Source organism: Lissotriton helveticus, chromosome 4_1, assembly GCF_964261635.1.
Source record: "Lissotriton helveticus chromosome 4_1, aLisHel1.1, whole genome shotgun sequence".
Lineage (NCBI taxonomy): Eukaryota > Metazoa > Chordata > Amphibia > Caudata > Salamandridae > Lissotriton > Lissotriton helveticus.
Window position 1 is genome coordinate 105794974 of NC_136063.1, and position 25378 is coordinate 105820351.

Below are 25378 nucleotides of genomic sequence, written 5' to 3' on the forward strand. Positions count from 1 at the left end.
ACTGAATAAGATAATAGAAGTGCCATCTCATGAGAGCAGATTGCAAGTTTATATGTGGACGGTCCGCAAGGTAAAGCATTAAAAACTAGGAAAATTTAATGCTAAAGAAAAATAAAACAGCCAAGTACTTTATCGAGTCTTAAGCCAATAGGCAAGGTAAATAATAAAAACTTGACAAATAAGTCAATGAATTGTCAATGAAATGCTAGTACTCAGCATATCAAACATGAAAAAGGTCTATGACATAACTGTGTATGCAAAATAAGCTGCAACAGCCTCCAATAGGAAGTCACCGTCTTCATCCCAAAACAGTTCAGCCATCCAATTTAAAAGCGGAAAAGAACATACGTGCTCTCCCAGCACCGGATCCTCTATCACCATCAGAGGACAGCTCGGTGGGTTTTCAAGAAAGCTCTGTTCCAAGAAAGACTGTGCTGCCGCCAGTAAATTCCAGGGACCAAGTAGTCCATGCATCAATGCCACAGCCATAATCCTTTCGCCAGGACAAACCAACTCGTGAGTAATGATAGGAGTCATCAGCTGATTAAAGTCGACGTCAGGAGAAACCGGTCCGCAGAGACACAAATCAATGGCCCAATCGAAATCACAGGTCAGGCAGTGAAATACAGGCTGGACACAGGTGAAGTAGGAGAATCGAAAAGATAATCCATATGCCGTGCTTAATATCGCCAACGGCATTGTGCCATAATATTCTAGCATGCGATTGCGGAACAGTGTCAGCAGCTGCAGGGTGGGAGGTTGCATAGGAGGGACATCCATATTTAAAAATGTAAAAAAGCACAAGAGCGTCCGCTGGTAATGCAAGTAAAAATGCCAATCCACGAACCAGAGTGGAGAAAATGGAATGAAAGGAAGCAGGGATGACTCCAAAGATTTTCTCAAATGAAGTCACGAGACCACTGGTAACAACTTTAAAAAAGTGCGCCAGGGACTTTGTGGAGGATGCGTTAAAGATAGTCGGAAACATGTTGCTGAAATTGAAAGGCAAATCTTAATTGAAAAGGGTGTGCACCTCTGTACGGGTGTTCGCTATGTGAAGTACGAAAGTTTCACGGACCGAACTCAAGGCCACCTCTCTCTGAGACAAAAGAGCTCTTATTCTTGCCATGCCGTTGAAACGTGTCCCAAGGTTGGTATTTGTGGCCAGATTGAAAACTCCCTATGTTCATGTGTGGGAGGAAATAGAACATTTCTGCAGCAAATAACCCGTTCACTTACTGTTACGATAAAAGGAATACTTTTAATTAACTCAGAACAATCTTCATTATTGAGCATCAAATAACTACCATTTTCCAACAACTTGAACGTGGGGATGATAGCAGGAACTGGCGTGCCTTGCAACACGCAAGCCATATTTGGTCGGTGTTTGTTGCATGAACCGTGTAACTGTATGTGCCTACACATTAGTGAATGATCTGGCGTCTCAGTGCATTCCTCTCCATTCAGATAAACTTCTTGATCATCTTTGAAACATCTGTATGTGTATGGAAGCGACCAGACCTCATGAAGAAAAGCACTACCTAAAGGTTCATAACGACCTATTGGTATATATTTCATACAATTTGAAAACTTATATAAAGCAAAAGGCAGCGTTATTAAACCGTGGATAAGGCATGTTGCCAAAAAACCCGCAATCCTCTGCTGATGATGTCACTGAGCATGTCATGAATGATGTAATATGTGACATCATCAGCAGTGGATTACGGGTAATAGTATCTCTAGTTTACTCCCCTATAGCTGTCTTTCTTTTAACATAAGTGTCTGTTTCCTTCCCTTATACTTACTGTTTTTGGTTCGCTTCCGGTTCGCGTACCGGCGAGCGAACTGGGAAGCGAACTAAGAGAAATAGAGGTTGGCACAGTTCCAAATATTGTACCAATTTTTTAATAACGGGGAGGTAGTTCTGAAAAGAACTTTTTTTTTTATTTTTCTGAACATTTTTTTACTGTTTTTGAATTTTTCGGAACAGTTTTATATTTTTTTGGGTTTTTCTTGGAGGGGGCAATGAAAACGATTCATTGTAAAGGGCTCAACAGGAGCAACAAAACAAAAAAAAGAAGTATTTATTATTTTGGGCGTTTCGTACAAACTTGCATATGATAGTCAATAGCTCTGTTGATCAGAGTGATGCTTTTTTCTCCGTAGGAAATGAATCCATCGCAAAATACGCAGATGTGTTTTACATCACCAAATCTCATTTGTATATTTGGCACCATCTCCCTGCCCTCTGGTCCCGTTACTTCCGGTACAACAGATCTTCTGGCCATAATAGGGAGATTATCTAGGTCGTTCCGAAACTGTGCAGCACTGTAGTTGTTAGGATGCCACCTAGTCATATGGCGATGCATTGTGTAGTTTCCGAAACTGTATTTTTTGTCGGTCCCTCTGGACAGTCTATCTTGACATATAAGGCAAGTTACGTATCTTGCATTTACTTTTTTCTGACCTTTGGGAATTTTAAAAAATTGCCAAATGAAGTTTTCTTTCCGGTGAGACGTCCTGGGCTGCTCAGGCAAAAACTGCCTCTCTTCGTGCTCGTCCTCCTGTTCCTCTTCTTCTTCTTCTTGTTGAATTATAACTTGAGCAGGTGGTCCACTCTTCCTTGGATGTGGTGGAGGTGGTGGGGAAGCACCAGCTGAAGCTACTAAAGAAGCCATTGCTCAGTGATCACAAAGGGTCTTTCTCTCACAATGATGAAAGTCAGAGTGAGGAAAGAAGGAGGGATTTTCATCATTTGGGAAAAACAAGAGTTCTCAACCAATCAAAAGTGTTCATTTTAGATTATATGACCTAGTCTTACATCATTAGGAAACCAAAAGTGAAATGAACCAATGAAAAGTGTTATTACCAAGTCACATGACTTGCTGTGTTTACGTTAAGCGCTTTGCAGGGCCTCCCGGTTTGCTTCCAGAAACCTGCGCTTTGCGACTCGCTTCGCGTACCAGTTCGCTAACGTAGTACGTCATATGACGTATCACGCGACAACGTGAAACGTCATGCGGACGGGAGGCGTCACGATGTTGTTTTGTAACGCGGCACTTGCGGTAAAGAAACGTTTACCGGCTCGCGGTCTATTTCGCGGCATCAAGGTCAGCTAACGGGAAGCTTCCCGATTTGCGAAGCGGGAACGAAGAAAAAAAAATATTTTAAAAAAAAATTATTCATAAACATATAAAATATATTTTTGGATTTAAAGAAGAATACATTTTACAGCTACAGATATTAGCTGTTAAAAAACCAATGAAATTCACAGAAAAAACCATAGGTTATGGACCATATATAGTTAGGAATTAGCATTTACAAAACCTTGAAAATTCACTGAAAAAACCATAGGTTATAGACCATATATAGTTAGGAATTAGCATTTACAAAACCTTGAAAATTCACTGAAAAAACCATAGGTTATAGACCATATATAGTTAGGAATTAGCATTTAAAAAACCTTATTTTACTCACACAAAACCATTGAAATTCCATATATAGTTAGTTGCACTAACTATATATCGCGCACCCGCAATCCACTGCTGATCATGTCACATATTACATCATTCATGACATGGTCAGTGACATCACTGATGACATCACTGATGACATCTCAAATGACATCACTGATGACATCACTGATGACATCTCAAATGACATCACTGATGACATCACTGATGACATCTCAAATGACATCACTGATGACATCACTGATGACATCTCATTTGACATTACTGATCACATCACTGATGACATCATTCATGTGATAATACGATAAACCTCTTCAGACTCTAATATAACCTTAGATACACTCAGTGTAAACAGACACTCATAGACTGTCACTCATCCATGGAGTTACTCAGACACTTAGTCAGTCATGCAAAGAATCAATCACACCTCCATTTCCTCAACTATACAGTTATACACACCTTACTTATTCAAACATATACTAAAACATATTTACTCACTTATACAATCCTGGATACAAGTTCACAATGATCCATACAGCCACTCACACATTCACTGGCTCTTATGCACAGTTATTTATATATGGTAACTCTCACATGTACTGTGTTTTACATATGTACTTACTTTGACATGTAGCACTGAGATATCCATTCACTCACCAATACACTCATGCACACAGTCAACCGCCCATACAGCTGTTTCCACATGCACTTTTGAACCCATACATCCAGTCAATCAACTGCTCACACATCTATGCAGAGAGTCATACACCTCCCAGCCACCCACACACACACTCAGTCTCCCATACAAATGCTTGGGCAACCAATCAATAACCCATACAGTTAATCATATAGCTAATGATCAACACATGCAGCAGTTTACAGAACAACAGACATAATGATGCACAAATTAAGACAGTTTAGTCACTAACCCATGCACTCAGTGAGACACATTTAATCAGTCACTCATACAGTCAGCCATGCCCCTACTAAATCCTTCATCAAGACACTTATACATCCATTCATTCTTCAATATGTAAGACATATTTTAACTTTACAGAATTATACAGTCACTGGATGACGTCATCAGTGATCTCATCAGTGATGTCATTTGAGATGTCATCAGTGATGTCATCAGTGATGTCACTGACCATGTCATGAATGATGTAATATGTGACATGATCAGCAGTGGATTGCGGGTGCGCGATATATAGTTAGTGCAACTAACTATATATGGAATTTCAATGGTTTTGTGTGAGTAAAATAAGGTTTTTTAAATGCTAATTCCTAACTATATATGGTCTATAACCTATGGTTTTTTCAGTGAATATATATATATATATATATATATATGTATATATATATATATATATATATATATATATCAAGTCGAAAGAGGTTGCCGAATGTGGAAACGCCAAACAACTGAGGGTTAGAGGCCTTTAATGCAGGGACTACAGGTAGGTAACAGCTACAGTTCACAAACCAGCAAATTTCAGCCCAACGCTTTTCAAGCACTCCTGTGCTCTTGGTCACGGGCAGTGAAGGCAGTAACACTCAGCTGCTAATGGAATGCCCTGATAAGCTTTGCAAGTCCCGCCCCTGTGGGCGTGTGCCAAAGGCATGCTGGTACTTGATGTCCCATTCATTCTGATTCACAGTGAATGCCGGTGTCTGCCAAATTAAAATCACAAAGTGTTTCCCAGTGGATCGGATGTGTGCTGCCTCTCTCACCATCTGATATTCGAAGTTCCTGTACCGACCCCTCAGTCCAGCGGTGCTCTGCTTTTGAACACCAAGTCCGCACAGTAACAGCAGGGCGTTTCCGCGACCCGGGCAGGGTCGCTATAATCAAGTCGAAAGAGGTTGCCCAATGTGGAAACGCCACACAACTGAGGGTTAGAGGCCTTTAATGCAGGGACTACAGGTAGGTAACAGCTACAGTTCACAAACCGGCAAATTTCAGCCCAACGCGTTTCAAGCACTCCTGTGCTCTTGGTCACGGGCAGTGAAGCACAGGAGTGCTTGAAACGGGTTGGGCTGAAATTTGCCGGTTTGTGAACTGTAGCTGTTACCTACCTGTAGTCCCTGCATTAAAGGCCTCTAACCCTCAGTTGTGTGGCGTTTCCACATTGGGCAACCTCTTTCGACTTGATATATATATCAGTTTGAAGGGGCCTAAGGAGAGACTTTGTTTGAATGAAATAATCCCGTATCAGCCTTCAAAATCCAGCTGCTTTTTTCCTCGCCTCCGATCAATTTCACCACTTTGGAACATCTTTTACCTTTCCCCACAATACCAGCCTGGAGTGCATAAACATGTTGCATTCTGGGGGTTGTGGTGCGCAGACATGAGTCGTACCGCCGAAGGTGAGCGGAATCGCATGTGGCGCCTTTATCAACGAGCGGCTGGCTGGCTGTTCGAGACTTTGTCAGGTGTTGGGCGCTGAGGAAGGCCAATGCGCCGAAATGCATTCGCCGCCACCAGACTGTTGTTTTTTATTTAAATAAAGCCCCTCCTCACACTTCCCCTCGTGGCTGCTGCTTCTCTTTTCTGTTGGGGAGAGACTTACCTGTATATGTTCCGCGCACAGCCAGAAGCGCATGCAGCAAGCCCCTGTCGTCAAGGGTCCGGACTTCTCTGGTCAGCTCCACAGCTTCGTGCTACAGTTCCAGTTATGGATCCATCCGGAACCCGTCCCTCTTGCAGGATGATCGGAGTGGTTGAGGTCGAAATATACCTCTAATAGGGCATTATGCCCCTGCTCTATTTTCGAACTGCCTCATGGACTGACAGTTTGAGGGGGTCTAAGGAGAGACTTTGTTTGAATGAAATAATCCCGTATCAGCCTTCAAAATCCAGCTGCTTTTTTCCTCGCCTCAGATCAATTTCAACACTTTGGAACATCTTTTACCCTTCCCCACAACACCAGCCTGGAGTGCATAAACATGTTGCATTCTGGGGGTTGTGGTGCGCAGACATGAGTCGTACCGCAGCAGGTGAGCGGAATCGCATGGGGGAGGAGCGGAGTGGCGCCTTTATCAACGAGCGGCTGGCTGGCTGTTCGAGACTTTGTCAGGTGTTGGGCGCTGAGGAAGGCCAATGCGCCGAAATGCATTCGCCGCCACCAGACTGTTGTTTTTTATTTAAATAAAGCCCCTCCTCACACTTCCCCTCGTGGCTGCTGCTTCTCTTTTCTGTTGGGGAGAGACTTACCTGTATATATATGTATATATATATATATATATATATATATATTACCTACTGGCGATAGCCAGTAGGTATATATAGTTAGGATTTTTTTCCTATGGGATTTTTGAAAATTCTATGTCGAATAACTTTGGCGTTTGAGGACAGAATTGGCTGAAATTTTCAGGAAAATGGAACATTTTGTTTCTGAGCAGCCCCTGAAAATTTGGGGGGGTTTCGTCAAGGGGGGGCCGAGAAAAAAGGGGGGTCCCAAAACGTGTTTTTCCCATGCAATTTTCCATAGGGCGGTTGGCCTCACTTTTAGCCTGAACGGCTGAATGGATTTACACCAAACTTGGCAAAATTGTAGGGACTGGTAGCCCGATGTGCCTTTGCTATGTCTCAAGATATAGGCTCCAGTGGTTTTTACGAAAATTAACTTTGAAAAATATATATTGGGCTACATTGGGCTATATATATGTTGGAGCCCAAATGTAGCCCAATGTAGCCCAATGTAGCCCAATGTAGCCCAAAGATGGCCACCAGAGACAAAAAAAACAAATGTAGCCCAAATATCAGCCAGATGTAGCCCAACTATAGCCCAATGACAGAATGTCCCAGAGTGTTCTAAAGAACAACTAGAGTGCTAACAGTCCTACTTATTACAAAGGTATGGCACACCTGAAGCCATCTTGATTGGAATAAAGTGGTAACTCTTAAAACATTTAATTTAAAAATGAACAAAATGAGGGGGTTCATTTTGCCATAGAAAGTATGATTAGCGAATATATGACGAAATCCCGCATACCATCAGTCCGCAAAAAAAAAAACGCATGTACTATTAGGCCGCAAATTAAAATAACGAAAACTTTTAGAACAAATATGCCTTTAGCATACACTAAACAACTAAACTACCCTAAACCCTAAAACACTACCCCCAGCATGACCCTACACTACACAAACAGTACAACACTACCCTAAACCCTAAAACACTACCCCCAGCATGACCCTACACTACACAAACACTACAACACTACCCTAAACCCTAAAACACTACCCCCAGCATGACCCTACACTACGCAAACACTACAACACTACCCAAAACCCTAAAACACTACACCCCAGCATGACCCTACACTACGCAAACACTACAACACTACCCTAAACCCTAAAACACTACCCCCAGCATGACCCTACACTACGCAAACACTACAACACAACCCTAAACGCTAAAACACTACCCCCAGCATGACCCTACACTACGCAAACACTACAACACAACCCTAAACCCTAAAACACTACCCCCAGCATGACCCTACACTACGCAAACACTACAACACTACCCTAAACCCTAAAACACTACCCCCAGCATGACCCTACACTACGCAAACACTACAACACTACCCTAAACCCTAAAACACTACACCCCAGCATGACCCTACACTACGCAAACACTACAACACTACCCTAAACCCTAAAACACTACCCCCAGCATGACCCTACACTACGCAAACACTACAACACTACCCAAAACCCTAAAACACTACACCCCAGCATGACCCTACACTACGCAAACACTACAACACTACCCTAAACCCTAAAACACTACCCCCAGCATGACCCTACACTACGCAAACACTACAACACTACCCTAAACCCTAAAACACTACCCCCAGCATGACCCTACACTACGCAAACACTACAACACTACCCTAAACCCTAAAACACTACCCCCAGCATGACCCTACACTACGCAAACACTACAACACTACCCTAAACCCTAAAACACTACCCCAGCATGACCCTACACTACGCAAACACTACAACACTACCCTAAACCCTAAAACACTACCCCCAGCATGACCCTACACTACGCAAACACTACAACACTACCCAAAACCCTAAAACACTACCCCCAGCATGACCCTACACTACGCAAACACTACAACACTACCCAAAACCCTAAAACACTACCTCCCAGCATGACCCTACACTACGCAAACACTACAACACTACCCAAAACCCTAAAACACTACTCCCAGCATGACCCTACACTACGCAAACACTACAACACTACCCAAAACCCTAAAACACTACCCCCAGCATGACCCTACACTACGCAAACACTACAACACTACCCAAAACCCTAAAACACTACACCCCAGCATGACCCTACACTACGCAAACACTACAACACTACCCTAAACCCTAAAACACTACCCCCAGCATGACCCTACACTACGCAAACACTACAACACTACCCTAAACCCTAAAATACTACACCCCAGCATGACCCTACACTACGCAAACACTACAACACAACCCTAAACGCTAAAACACTACCCCCAGCATGACCCTACACTACGCAAACACTACAACACAACCCTAAACCCTAAAACACTACCCCCAGCATGACCCTACACTACGCAAACACTACAACACTACCCTAAACCCTAAAACACTACCCCCAGCATGACCCTACACTACGCAAACACTACAACACTACCCTAAACCCTAAAACACTACACCCCAGCATGACCCTACACTACGCAAACACTACAACACTACCCTAAACCCTAAAACACTACCCCCAGCATGACCCTACACTACGCAAACACTACAACACTACCCAAAACCCTAAAACACTACACCCCAGCATGACCCTACACTACGCAAACACTACAACACTACCCTAAACCCTAAAACACTACCCCCAGCATGACCCTACACTACGCAAACACTACAACACTACCCTAAACCCTAAAACACTACCCCCAGCATGACCCTACACTACGCAAACACTACAACACTACCCTAAACCCTAAAACACTACCCCCAGCATGACCCTACACTACGCAAACACTACAACACTACCCTAAACCCTAAAACACTACCCCAGCATGACCCTACACTACGCAAACACTACAACACTACCCTAAACCCTAAAACACTACCCCCAGCATGACCCTACACTACGCAAACACTACAACACTACCCAAAACCCTAAAACACTACCCCCAGCATGACCCTACACTACGCAAACACTACAACACTACCCAAAACCCTAAAACACTACCTCCCAGCATGACCCTACACTACGCAAACACTACAACACTACCCAAAACCCTAAAACACTACTCCCAGCATGACCCTACACTACGCAAACACTACAACACTACCCAAAACCCTAAAACACTACCCCCAGCATGACCCTACACTACGCAAACACTACAACACTACCCAAAACCCTAAAACACTACACCCCAGCATGACCCTACACTACGCAAACACTACAACACTACCCTAAACCCTAAAACACTACCCCCAGCATGACCCTACACTACGCAAACACTACAACACTACCCTAAACCCTAAAACACTACCCCCAGCATGACCCTACACTACGCAAACACTACAACACTACCCAAAACCCTAAAACACTACCCCCAGCATGACCCTACACTACGCAAACACTACAACACTACCCAAAACCCTAAAACACTACCCCCCAGCATGACCCTACACTACGCAAACACTACAACACTACCCAAAACCCTAAAACACTACCCCCAGCATGACCCTACACTACGCAAACACTACAACACTACCCTAAACCCTAAAATACTACACCCCAGCATGACCCTACACTACGCAAACACTACAACACTACCCAAAACCCTAAAACACTACACCCAGCATGACCCTACACTACGCAAACACTACAACACTATCCTAAACCCTAAAACACTACGCCCAGCATGACCCTACACTACGCAAACACTACAACACTACCCTAAACCCTAAAACACTAGCCCCAGCATGACCCTACACTACGCAAACACTACAACACAACCCTAAACCCTAAAACACTACCCCCAGCATGACCCTACACTACGCAAACACTACAACACTACCCTAAACCCTAAAACACTACCCCCAGCATGACCCTACACTACGCAAACACTACAACACAACCCTAAACCCTAAAACACTACCCCCAGTGGGTATATATAGTTAGGATTTTTACTCTGTGGGATTTCTGAAAATTCCATGTCTAATAACTTTGGCGTTTGTGGACGGAATTGGCTGAAATTTTCAGGAAAATGGCACATTTTGTTTCTGGGGGGGTTTCGTCAAGGGGGGGCCGAGAAAAAAGGGGGGTCCCAAAACGCGTTTATCCCATTCATTTTTCCATAGGGCGGTTGGACTCACTTTTAGCTCGAACGGCTGAATAGATTTACATGAAACTTGGCAAAATTGTAGATATGGTTTGCCCGACGTGCCTTTGCTATGTCTCAATATATGTGCTCCAGTGGATTTTGAGAAATTAACGTTTAAAAAAATATATATATCTGTGACAGCGCTCCGGTTAGCGCCCCGGTTCGCGTACCTGACGCGTAACGGAACTTCGCGAAGCGAAGCTGATTGGCTCTCCGGTGTCTGTCAACATTCTAAACAGTCAGGAGCGGCCGCCATCTTGTCTCTCGGTACGATCGAGAGACAAGATGTGGTGAAAAACGAAGGGGGAAATGAAGGAAAGGGGGCAAGGTAGACCACTCCTGACCCCCTAGGATTGATGAGGGGGATATTAAAGTGCCCCGCGGGGCAAAAAATAAAATTTTTTTTTTTTTGCGATTTTACGCCGTAGAGGCGCGTCCCGGTACGCGAACCGGGCAGCTCACTGGGCAGCTAACCGGGCAGCTAACCGGCAGCGTAGCTGTCAACATTGTAAACAGTCCGGAGCGGCCGCCATCTTGTCTCTCGGTAGGTTCGAGAGACAAGATGTGGTGAAAAAAGAAGGGGGAAATGAAGGAAAGGGGGCAAGGTAAACCCCTCCTGACCCCCTAGGATTGATGAGGGGGATATTAAAGTCCCCCGCGATTTTTCGCGGTAGAGGCGCTTCCCGGTACGCGAACCGGGCAGCTAACCGGCAGCGTAGCGGGAGTCCGCCATCTTGTGTTTTTGGAGCGTCCGGTTCGCGTACCGGGTAGCGTCCCGGTAAGCGTAACAAGGGGAAAACCAAGAGAAACAGTAAAAAAAAAATTAAGGGAATAGATTTCCAGCAAACTTGGCAAAATTGTAGGGACTGTTTGTTTGATGTGCCTTTGCAAGGCCTCAAGATATGTGCACGTGTGGATTTTGTCTAATTAAGGTTAAAAAAAATATATATATCTGTAAGCGTGCTCCGGCACGCTTACGTTACGGGTTTTGTTTGCGCTGCAGAGCCGATACGTCACGGTTATGCGACGCGTCACGAGGCGTCTCACGTGGCTACGTGATACGTCACGTAATAAAGAATATATTTTACAGCTATAGATATTAGCTTTTAAAAAACCAATGAAATTCACTGAAAAAACCATAGGTTATAGACCATATATAGTTAGGAATTTGCATTTACAAAACCTTGAAAATTCACTGAAAAAAACATAGGTTAGAGACCATATATAGTTAGCTGGACATTTTATTGACATAAAACCAATGAAATTCCATATATAGTTAGTTGCACTAACTATACATCGCGCACCCGCAATACACTGCTGATGATGTCACATATTACATCATTCATGACATGGTCAGTGACATCACTGATGACATCACTGATGACATCTCAAATGACATCTCAAATGACATCACTGATGACATCATGACACACCAATACCAGTTACTACATACGCACTCACTGATTCCTACGTCTACACACACATTCACTCATTCACCCATACAATCACTCATACATACAGTCACTCATTATTACAACACTATCATATGCACTCATACACCTATGCAGACACTCACACACTGCCACTCATCCATGGAGTTACTCACACACCTAGTCAGTCCTGTAAAGAATCAATCACACTTCCATTTCCTCATCTATACAGTTAAACACAGAACACCATACTTCAGTGACATCACTGATGACATCACTGATGACATCACTGATGACATCTCAAATGACATCACTGATGACATCATGACACACCAATACCAGTTACTACATACGCACTCACTGATTCCTACGTCTACACACACATTCACTCATTCACCCATACAATCACTCATACATACAGTCACTCATTATTACAACACTATCATATGCACTCATACACTTAGTCAGTCCTGTGAAGAATCAATCACACTTCGATTTCCTCATCTATACAGTCAAACACAGAACACCATACTTTTCACACATATACTAACACATACTTACTCTCTTATACAATCACTGATACAAGTACACATTGATATGCACAGAGTCACACACCTCCCAGCCAGCCACACACAAACTCAGTCTTCCATACATCCACTCATTCTTCAATATGTAAAACATATTTAAACTTTACAAAAACACACAGACACTAGATGATGTCATCAGTGATGTCATTTGAGATGTCATCAGTGATGTCATCAGTGATGTCATTTGAGATGTCATCAGTGATGTCATCAGTGATGTCACTGACCATGTCATGAATGATGTAATATGTGACATCATCAGCAGTGGATTGCGGGTGCGCGATATATAGTTAGTGCAACTAACTATATATGGAATTTCATTGGTTTTATGTCAATAAAATGTCCAGCTAACTATATATGGTCTCTAACCTATGGTTTTTTCAGTGAATTTTCAAGGTTTTGTAAATGCAAATTCCTAACTATATATGGTCTATAACCTATGGTTTTTTCAGTGAATATATATATATATATATATATTTGTGGTTACATATCCAACAGTAGATTAGACATAGATACAGTTGAGTAAGCTGGTGAATCAAAACATAAACAATATATTTCCAATGAATACAGATTAACTTGTTGAGACTGAGCGATGCAGATAGTGGTGAGGTCAACTTATGTAACCAGACAGAATAAGGATCACAGCTCCATCACCCCACATTCTGCCTGGCACAGGGAGCAGATGCACTCTGACATTAAAAGGTGATTGATAGATCATACAAGATGCAAACCCAAAGCAGCTGAGGTGTGAGTAGTCACAACACTACAAGCCCATCAACCCTCACAGAGTGCTGTGTATTGATTGCATGGGCCAGGATTATTATTATTTATTGTTATTATTGAGGTAGTTTGAAGAGATGAGTTTTTAGAACCTCCCGGTACTCTCGGAAGTTTGCACTGCATCTCATATCTTCAGGGAGGTGGTTCCAAGCTCTGGGTGTTTGGCAGGAGAATGTTTTGTTTGGAGTTTTAGATTTGTTTTCATGGGAATATTAATAAGCAGTTTTGATTTGACTTGTGTTCCTCTGCGCCTCAGTGATGTGATACATTTCCATCACCCCTCTACTCCACACTCCCCGCTTAGCTGCTCTATCCACCTTCCCACCTCTGTTAAACAGATCACTACTAGGATAGGTTTACCTCTCTGTCCATCCATTCTCTCTAACCCCCTGTGAAGAGACTGCCGCTGTCATACTTGTATTGTTTACTATTGCCAATCTTTCAAGTTGCTATCATAAGAAACTCTAAAGTCTGTCAAATCTATGTGCTGCGCCTACAGGTTAGACCCCTGGTGTTCACTGCACATTAAATATGTTAATAAATAATGTGTATTTCCACCTGTGATGTAAAGTTTGCTTTTAATCTAGAATGGCAGACCGAGGTGAGGCACATTGTGTGTGAGACCAGCTAGTGGCAGCAGTCTTTTCAGGTAATTTATCACCCATTCTAAGAGAAGGGTTGAAATGCTATCTGATTTTCTTCCTCCTTTAACCAGATGTGCAGCGGAGTGTAAAATGGTTGTGTGAGGTACTGTGGAGGCTTTGGGTAGACCAGGTGAGACAGAAACGGGCCTTGTACCACTTTTCTGAAGTCTGCTGGTGAGATGGCGGGCTTGAGCTTCCTGAGTAAGGAGAGTTGGAAAGAAGTTGCTATGTGGAGTTGCACGGTTATTTTCTGGTTGACGGTAAATTCAAGTGATTTTGTGGAATTAACCCAAGGGAAGGTGATGCCTATAGGAACAGGATTATGCAAGATAAGTCCATCTCTGACTTGAAGAATCTTGCATGTCAAAATGATTTAAGATGCATATAGAACAATAAGGTACTACTGCTATAAAGAGAACAAAAAATGTGAACCTGAGCGAGGAACTGATCCACTACGTATGATCTGCATTAAAGAGCTAGCCACATATGGATGGAGTCTACGAGCAACCGCACAATTCGCTCGCACAATACGGTGCCTACAGTAATAAAATAGCGCCGACATGTAAGACAGGGAAAGGCTTAGAGAATGACATGCAGTACCTTCACTTGATAAAGGATGGGCAAGTGCTTGGCCAAGTCAATGCGATAAATATGTCTCTGGATTTCCACAAGCAGGTCGATTTGGTTACCACCAAACACCAGACTTTCAGGAATCGCGCTCAAGTTGATGTGTCTGAAAACAGAAAGCAAAGTGGATGTTACCTTCTAGTCATCTTCTAGATTTTACCAGGGATGGGACTCAAAGGGGTGAACGCTTGATCTTCCAGTTCCCACTCACTATGCCATTTTGCTTCATACAAATAAAGTCTAAGTTACCTAGATTCAATCATTATTGTGAAGATTGTTGTAAAACACATACCGCATTCCCCACACCCCGCATCCCTCCTCACTCTTACCCACTACAGCACCTCACCTCAACTATTCCTCTCACTTACCTACTACACCTCCCCTAGACTACTGCCCACACTTACCCTCATCTACACCTCTTGAAACCTATCACCGTAACTCACAACTAAACAACAATGCCTCCTTGCTTAACTTCATCCCTGTAACTGAGCATCAAGTCTTTAACATCATTGCCAAACTTGAACCGATCCCAATCTAAAGACCCCCGCCCATTTAACCTTGTCCAAGACCTAAAGCACATCCTCACCCCATCTGGACCACAATCATCAAACTCCCTTGCCACAGGATGTGTCCCCATCTCCCTTCAACTTGGTCAAATCAATCCCATTGGTAAAAACCCTAATGCCGACCCCAATGACCTTAACAATCGTCGCTCCATCTCTAACCACCCTTCTTTCAAAAGCCCTTGAAAAATATGTCCGCTCCAATTACACAAACACATAGAAAATTTCAACTTACTCTACTCCCTACAATCAGGCTTCGGGAAAGGCTGCAGCACCGAAACTGCCGATGACATCCACCACTCCCTTGATAATGGCGAGACCTGCCTTCTTATCCTTCTGGATCTCTCTGCAGCGTTTGATACTGTTAACCGCTCTGCTCTACTTAATGTGCTCAGAAATTGCTTCAGTCTCAATGGTACTGCCCACAAACGGTTTGTCTCCTATCTACAACACCGAACTCAGCAAATCAAAATGAACAACTGTCTATGTAACCGCACTCCGGTTTTCCTAGGAGTCACCCAGGGATCTATTCTCTCTCCCTCTCTCTTTAACCTCTTTATGGAACCCCTCACCCTCATTCTTAAACAAGCTGGAATCAACTACCACCTCTATGCCGATGACACCAAACTCTACTACAAGATCAAAACCCATGCTGACATCATACACCTTAACAAAACTCTCACTGAGTTCCAATCCTGGTTTCAATTACATTATCTCAAACTCAACCCCCCAAAAACTGAAATCATTCTCTTCTCCCCAAAATATAACCCTCTCCCCATTCAATCCTGGATCTCTGACCTCAATACCCTTAGCTGCTCACTCTCCCTGTCCAATTCAGTAAAATCTTTTTTTATTTTTTATTTTATTTATTGGCATAAAAAAAAGAAAGAAGATTACAATCAATTTACCAAGGACATCGACATACATATCATACGGATAGTACTATACATTATAGCATGTGCGCATCACTCACAGCAACGCCATTATCTCTCCCTGACATACGTAGCAATCCCCCACACATCAAGTCTCCATGTGGGATATAATGAACACATTATCAGTGCGTAGCCCTCCTGCTTTTCCGCCCGCATCCAGCCCATCAGGCCGTTGACACAAAACAAGTGCAATCAATAACAGGTACTGCGGCACTACATTAGATAGTGGGAGTTACCGATTGTTGTCGATACCCTGTCACCCTCCTACATCATCAGTGTCAGTACGTTCAGTAGATGTTGCCACCCCGTTGCACTGCAGTGTGTGTTCCCGCACCTTCCCCTTCTCCAAGTCTGAGCTCGTGTCTACAGAGTCACCATCGTCCGCTACAGGTCTCCTCTCCAGGTACAGTGCCCAGTAGTTCTTTGGCCTATTACGAGGGGGTAATAACTCACTGTACAATCCCGTTTGTGTGCAGCAGTATAACATATCCCTAGACCATCTGGTTAGCGTTGGGACGGGCCCTCTCATCCAGGTGAGCGCTACGCAGCGCTTGGCCACTAGGAAAGCAATATCCACCATACGGCGGAATTCGGGTGCTATATCTTTGGAATACCCCAGCAACGCAAGCAGCGATGAGGGGGATAACAATAAATCAGTGACCCTGTTCACCTCGGTGTAAACCGCTTGCCAAAAATCTGCAATCTTCGGACAGATCCAGGCGAGGTGTAAGAAATCTGCAGATTGCGCAGTGCACTTTTCATAGTTGGGAGTATCTCGTAGCCCATATCGAAACAGGCGCTCAGGGGAGTAGTACACCCTGTTAAGGAATTTAAAATGTAGTAGCCGGTGGCGGCCGTTGAGGGAGACTCTCCTGACATTGGTGCAACAATACCTCCACCTGTCTTCGGGAAGATCGATCTCTAAATCGGTCTGCCACGCTAATCTGGGTTTAGCGTAATGTGTTGTTTTCTCCGTCAATGTGTCACGATAGAGTCTTGATATTAGACGAGCCGGAGACTTAGCTGTGACTACATAGTCATATGTCAGTACCGTCGGTAGTTCTTCCATACCCTCCCCAAGTAAGTCTCTGAGTGCAATCCTCACCCTGTGGAACTGGAACCGAGCAAGAGGCGGAGCGCTCAGGCCGTCTCTTGTGTCCACCTCTTCCCAAGTGCGAGCCGTGCCATTAAGGAAAAGATCTCCCATGGTGGTTAAGTTTAATTTTGCAAGTGCTGATAGAACACCTCTGTCTGTACATGGACCTAGCCACGAGCACCATTCCAGTCTGGCCCCCGGGGCATACAGTAGCGAACAAGCTTCTGCATCCATAAGATGGTGCCAGGCGTGCGTAACAGCATTAAGGGAATCTAATAGGCCGGTGTGTCTATCTCGGGGTCGAGCCATGAGTGCCGGTAACGGAGCTGGGTCAGCTACTATTCCTTCAATAAGTATGTGGGGAGCGTTTGCAGGGCCATGCATCCAGCCGTACGCGTGAGCGCCCTGAGCGGCACGATAATATAATTCCAGATCAGGAGCTTGCAGGCCTCCGTCTTCATAAGGACGGATAAGGATATCCCATGCCACTCTGGGCTGATTACCAGCCCAAACCAGCCGTAATATCAGGGAATGCAGTTGTCTAAAAAACGTCCCAGACAGCACCAAGGGGATATTGCTAAAAAAGAAATAAGAAACGGGGAAGTACTATCATTTTCAATAGATATATGCGGCCCATTACGGAAAGAGGAAGACAGATCCATTTTTCTACATCGTCTTCCAATTTGGAGACAGCTACACCATAGTTTTCCCTTAGAACCACTTCCGCGTCCGTGTGGAGCCGTATGCCCAGGTATCTGACCGAATCAGTGGTCCATTGTATAGGGTAGTCTGAGTATACCCTTCGTGTGGCTGGGGTGAGTGGGAACATTACGGGAACAAATCCCGCTTGTTCGGGGGCCACAAGGGTCGGGATCAGTGAGCTAAGACGATTAGCAATAATTTTTGCGAAAATCTTGGTGTCTACATTAATAAGAGATAGTGGCCGATAGGAGGCACAATCCTCCGGGGGCTTATCAGGTTTTAGGAGAGCTATGATTACTGCTTCGCGCATTGTTGGGGGCATCTGTCCACTTTCCGCGATCTGCTCAACAAGCCTCAACATCTTAGGGATCAGTTCTGAGAACATCTTATAAAACGAGGCTGGAAAACCAGCACTGCCTGCCCTCATAGATGACAGCGCCAAGACAATCTCCTCCCTCTCAAACAGACGCGCCAGGAACTCACGATGGGTGTTGGTGAGACAAGGCAATTGAATATGTGCTAGATAATCCGTGATATGGTCTTCCGCTATCGGTCCCCTAGAGGCGTACAGAGCAGCATAATAGTCACGAAAATGGGCCGCCACCTGTGTGTCGTCTAGCTCTTCCCCAGTGAGCATGGAACTCAAAGCGGGCATAGTCGCATTTTGTCTGCGTTGTTTAGCCATCTTGGCCAAGACCGCACCAGGGCGTTCACTCTCGCCATACGATCTGGCAATAGCGTACTTCCCAAGATGCTTTACGTCAGCATCTGCCTCATCGTGGTACTCACAAATCGTTTGCGCTAGCTCCCGTGTTAGGTCTGCACTCGGATCCCGAACACTACGCGCCTCTATGTCTTTCAGCCTGGTCTCCAAGAGTGACAGTCGATCTCGGATGGACTTGAGGACTCCAGCGTGCTTGGAAATAATGACGCCACGCATGTACGCCTTAAAGGTCTCCCACACCGTAAGGAAGGAGTCCACCGTGCCCTCATTACTGCCAAAAAATGTGTCTATGGCGGTAGCAACCTCTTCGCGAAAAGTGTCATCGAGCAACGCATATGGAGGTAATCGCCATGAAAAAGGCGGTGGGCGACGCGCCGGGGCGCGGAGAGTAACCAGTACCGGGGAGTGGTCCGAGTAAGTACGTGGTAGTGTCACGCACGCCTGTACCCTGGAGAGGAGATGCGCGGAGAGGAGCCAATTATCAATGCAGGTGTGTATGTTATATTACGATGAGTAGTGTGTGTACCCCCCTTGTGAGGGGTGTTTAGTCCTCCAAACGTCCTGTAATCCCAATCGGGTCATCTCAGCGTCAAGTACGCGAGAGGAGGCCGAAGGGCGTCTGCTAGGTCCATCCGATCGGTCCAGGGCAGGGTGCCGCGTCAAGTTTAGATCGCTGCCCCACAGAACCTGTCCCTCTCCCAAGTCTCTAATTTTACCAGCAAGCGTCACATAAAACGAGGGGCAGTCAAAGTTGGGGCAATACGTGTTGATCACATGGAATGTCATACCTTTACCAGTACATTTCGGAATCACGTAGTGTCCCTCCGGGTCCGTGTCAATCAGCTGAAATGTCAACAGGGACCTCGGATTCACCCAAGTCAGCACTCCCCTGGCACTCGAGGTGAAGCCAGCAGCGTGCACGCGATTATGTAGCCCTCTGTAGTGTAGTGTCGAACTGTCCGCTCTCAAATGAGTCTCCTGTAATAGTGTGATGTCAATCGCATGCCTCGACAGGTACTGAAGAACCTTCCGGACCTTCCTGTGGTCGTTTAGTCCCCTAACATTCCAGGTCAACAACGTGATAGTGTCATTGTCCCGTGGATATTGTGTTGTGACTGGGGATGGGGGTCAAGGAGGGTCTATGTCATCGCCGTGGAAGGGTCTGGCCATTATGGAGGTTGTGTGGGTGTGTGTCATCAAGCGCTTTACGATTCGTCAGAAAGCAACGCACACATCCGTCAACGTCACTGCCAATAGAAGTCCCTAGTACGTTCTTAACACATATGCTTTCAACCATTTGCATAAACAACAACAAGAAAATATCCTGCAACAGTGCCCTACCCCCCACCCACGCATGCCTAACCCCAACAAGGCCGCGCCCCAATACCCCGCCTCCCATTTCCCTCCTCCCCACTCCCAAATAACCATTAAGTCCCCCTACCTCCCCCCACCCCGCTACCCGCTTCCCTGATTCAAATTCAAAAGCAAACAATCTGAGCAAAACAAGAAAGAAAAATGCCCTCAACAGGGAAGGCAGGAAGGGGAAGTGTGCAACACTCAGGGGCGTAGGTAGCCTGCTCTCAAGTAGTCTACAGTAATAGATGATAGAAAAACTCTCCGCCCGTCTCGCCCCCCGCCAAGACGAATACATCATTAGGTGATAATCGGTGCCCTCTGAAATGTTCAGTGTGTATCCATTGTTCACTAGGAGTTCTACTTATTTGCCATGGCTGTCATATAGTACCATTCGACCCCATCCACTACAGGCATCGTGTAAAGGAAGAAAATATCTTCACAGTGGATGACTAACCTCCCAGTTCCTATCTATTGTCGGGTCATATACAGCAAATAACTGACACCATAGACGGCATATAGTTTACACATCAAGAATCCCAATCACTTACCCCTAAAGTGAAAATGTAAATGCACCCCTCTCCCAGTTTACTCACGACTCACTGTTACCCTGCTCTATCACAGCAATCCAAGATGAGACATCAATTCAGCTAAGGTACTGTCCTGCTGCTGTGAGGCAATGCCTGAAACTTCCTGAAAAGATCACCACGCACCGCAGCCACTGCGGCAAAATTTCACAAGTGTGAGCGGGTCTCTGAGTCAATCTTGTTCATCCATGGGCCCTCCCGAGGCCTCCTCCGATAGTTCAATGTCCGTGAAATGTTGCCGGTCCTTCCGCCAGTCATTCATGGCTTTCTGTAGTGCTTTTGGATCCGTGAAGATCGTAGACCTCCCCAGCCTGTTGATCCGCAGTTTAAAGGATAAAGCATAGCGTAGTCGACCCCGAGCTCTCTCAGTTGGCGCTTCATGGGGACAAATTGACGTCGTGCCTCCTGTACTCTGGCCGTAAAGTCCGGAAACAGGGATATCGTGCTCCCCTCATATTGCAAAGGCTGCTTCTCTCTGGCCAGCTTCAGAGCAACGTCACGGTCCCTGTAATTCAAACGTTTGGCCACAATTGGACGAGGTGGGGCCCCCAGCTTTGGTCTCGGGCTTAGCGTACGATGTGCTCTCTCCACCACGAACATCCCGGAAAACGCAGAATCACTGAATAGTTTCTTTAGCAGGGCCTCCACAAAGAGTTCCATATTGCCGGTTGGGCTGCTTACCGGTAGGCCAGTGATACGTATATTACATCTACGTGACCTTGCTTCCAAATCCTCGGCCTTATCCTGGAGAAGTTGGATCACTTTACCTAGCTGTTTATGCTCGGAGTCTAGGGTCGTTTGTGCTTCCTCCACCTCGCCAATGCGTCGCTCCGACATGTCTAGGCGTTCGGCGTGTTTGTCAAGTCGCTCCGCCATGCTGTCCATGCGGTACGTTAAGGCGTCCATTTTGGTCCCCAATGACGCAATACCGCCTTGTAAATTCTTTTCCATAGCGAGCAGAATGTGGCGTATGTCTGACTCAGTGTCCGCACCCCCTGTCGCTTTCCCTTGTCCAGCGTCCTCCTCGCGAGCAGGGGTATCAGTGGGCGTTGACTTCTTGATGGAATCAAATGATATTTTGGGTTGTGGTCTGTCAGGGAGACCCATCTCGATTCCCTGAAGCCTCTCCGCCTCCAGCAGCACTCGAGCTACGTGACTCACAGTCTCTATGCCCAGCTGTAGCGTCAGGGAGACGTATTATCTGTGTAGTACCGATGGTCCAAGGCCTACAGAAGTAACCCAGACGTCATTCCCAGATATGTCCGCGACAATCGCCGGGCGTTAGATGGCCTTCCGAACAAGGACGCTTCCGTACCCGTCAGTCCGTGCGCTCTCAATCCACAGTGCAGGCACCAGTAGCGTCTGCCAATGTAGTGTTTATGTATCAGGAAAGGGGCCAATATAGCTCCGCCAACAGGGCCGACCTAGTTGCTGTCAGTGTGGGGGATTACTCTTTACTCCAGGGTGTGTGTCTTGCGTCACAAAATGGCGTCACTGGGTAATCGTCTAATGGAGCCAGTTCGAAGTCCCCTTGTATGCAGTCAGCACCCCCACAGTAGAGCTCCGGTACAACGTTTGAGAAGGAGGGGGGGTAAAGGCTGAATATCCAAGCCTGGGGTGCTCTTCCCACACTTCGTTAATGCCCCCCTTGGGCCGCGCTGCTAGGCCGCGGCCCACCGCTGAGGGCCAGTGGGGGAAAAAAGTGCAGCTCTCCCGGCGTCTGCCTACGCTGCCCCACCTCGGAGCGTACTCGATGGCTTGCCGTCCCAGGAGTCAGGCCCGCATCAACAGGCGCTCCCCAGCAAGAGGAACAGGCCCAGCGGCGCAGTTTAAGCCGGGGGCTCGGGTGAGGCACCGCAACAGGGACCCGAGGACGAGCGTCGCACCCCCGGGCAGCCTCTCAGCACTCTGGCGCGGGTATGGTCCTCGCGTGAGCGTCCACGGCGCTGAAGAAATGCAGTGCCCCACTGCCGTGGTCCTCCGGTGCGCTCTCCTCGTCAGTGGATCCCCAGGGTTGGGCAGCTCCGTCATGCGGCTCCTCAGCAGGCCGCAGCTCTGCTCCACGCGGTACAAAAGGGGGTGGTGATGGACGGAGCATTTGAACCAATCAAACACTCACACCCAGTCAAAAGCTCTGCTCCAGGCGCCTCCCGCTGAGGCGACCTAGAAACAGCTCTTCGCAGGGTCGGCGTCGGTCGTTACCAGGCCAGCGTCTGCCGCTCACCCCACAAAGCGGCAAGGGTGCTTTATTTGCACAATTGGGCACCGGCACCTACAGGATAATTGCAAGGATCGTTATTCAGGCGGAGGAGCAAACGGTTCAGGCGGCCATCTCCGACGCCGGCTAGCTCCGCCCCCCAACTCAGTAAAATCTTTTAGTATCTCCATCGACAATAGACTACCTCTCAATGTCCACATCAAAATCTTAGCTAAAGTAGCCCTCTTCACTCTCTGTCCTCCCAAGAAAATGAAACCCTTTATCCCAACTAATGACTTTAAATTAGTAGTTCAGTCACTTGTCCTTTTGCAAATTGATTACAGTAACGCCATCCTCACCAGAATCCCCAAGGTCCACCTAGCCCCACTCAAATCTGTGCTCAACCTTGCAGCCAGGCTCATCACCGACTGCAAACGTTTCAACCACATCTCCCCTGCCCTCAGAACTCTCAAATGGCATTGAAGGCAGATCCGCCTACAAAAAGGCGTGTATTGCACACAAAGTGTTCTCTCAAAACACATCGACAAACCTCGCAAATAAACTCTGCAAAGCGGGCAGCACACGACCTTTGAGAAGCACTAACGCTCTCCTCCTTGTCCCACCCCTGCTAAATAAGAAATCCACACTAACTGGCTCCTTCTCTGGAAATGACCCAAACATCTGGAATGCCCTCCCCAAAGACCTAAGACGTAACCCTTCTTAGGTCAGCTTAAAAAAAGACCTCAAAATGCACCTCCTCAATAAATACTGGGGGCCTTAATCTTGCACCCTGCACTTGATCTCCAATTTCCTTGTATATATGTATATAGCTATTATACTATCTGTTTATTTTATATGTGTAATTTCATGGCGTTTTTCCTCTTTTTTCTGTTTATATTCTATGCTATTGATATATTGTTTTTGCCTTGCTGCTGAAATATTGCGTTTTAACAGTTACTATCTTCTTACCAATGTAAATCGATCTGATACCTCTAGGTCTAGCCAGCGCTATATAAAACCTCTAAAAATAAAAAATAAAAAGATTGTGTTTTTTTCTACTGCCGAGTCTATAGCTTGATGCTCTGGAGTTAGTTACAACTAAACAGTAAGAGAAGTAGTGGGCAGTTGGTTCCACCAGCCGAGCCTACTGAAGGCATTTACATTTTAAAAAATCTTAGGCGACATGGTGCCCGTGATGAAAGTTCAGTTGCATGGATTTAAGTCTTTTTAAGCAAATAATACTTACAGAAAACCCTTCAAACTGTAACTCGGTAATTCCCGCCGACAACGCGGTGGCAAGCGGCGTTGATGAGGTACTTGTAAATGTAGGGAGATGGACCATCTCAACAGCTTGGGATTCTCGCCCTTCATTTGCATCAGCCAACGAAGGGGCCGGTGGTCCGTCTGTACAAGGAAGTGTGAGCCAAACAGGTATGGCCGCAGCTTCTTCAGAGCCCATACCACCGCAAAGGCTTCCCGCTCAATCGCACTCCACTTCTGTTCCCGGGGAAGCAGTCTCCTTGATAGGAAGACAACAGTTTGGTCCAGGCCCTCTTCATTGAGTTGTGATAACACTGCCCCAATGCCATGCTCTGATGCATCTGTTTGGACGATAAACACTGTGGAAAAATCAGGGGCCCTTAGGATCGGAGCTGCACAAATTGCTTGTTTCAAGGTGTCAAAGGCTCGTTGACAGGCCTCCGTCCAGACTACCCGTCGAGGTTGCTTCTTGGAGGTGAGCTCAGTTAGGGGTGCCAAAATTGTGCCATACCCCTTCACAAAGCGACGGTAGTATCCTGTTAGGCCCAGGAAAGCTCTGGCCTCAGTTTGGGTCTTGGGGGGCTCCCAGGCCAAGATAGCCTCAATCTTAGCCTGGAGGGGCTGCACCTTCCCCCTGCCCACCAAGTGGCCTAGGTACACCACCGACCCCTGCCCGATCTGACATTTGCTGGCCTTGATAGTCAAGCCAGCCTGTTTCAGGGCTTGGAGAACAGCCTGTAAGTGACACAAGTGATCCTCCCAGCTGCTGCTGAAGACGGCAATGTCATCTAGATAAGCAGCAGAGAAGGCCTCCATCCCGGAGAGGACCTTGTTCACCAGCCGCTGAAAAGTGGCAGGAGCGTTCTTGAGCTCAAAGGGCATCACACAGAACTGGTAGTGGCCCTCAGGTGTGGAGAAGGCTGACCTTTCCCTTGCTCCATCTGTAAGGGAGATCTGCCAGTACCCTGATGTGAGGTCAAAAGTACTCAGATACTGGGCAGCTCCCAGCCGGTCAATGA

At 46.0% G+C, this 25378-nt stretch overlaps 1 protein-coding gene across 4 annotated transcripts in view; it reads right to left on the reverse strand.

The window, feature by feature from the left end:
• Window positions 1-25378, reverse strand: part of WDR97 (WD repeat domain 97) — a 357055-nt gene that overhangs the window by 224210 nt on the left and 107467 nt on the right. For all 4 annotated transcript variants that reach the window (XM_078686528.1, XM_078686527.1, XM_078686526.1 and 1 more), the window contains one exon: window positions 14919-15051. In XM_078686528.1, coding sequence (XP_078542654.1) covers window positions 14919-15051 — 133 coding nt within the window. The remainder of the gene's footprint in view (window positions 1-14918; window positions 15052-25378) is intronic.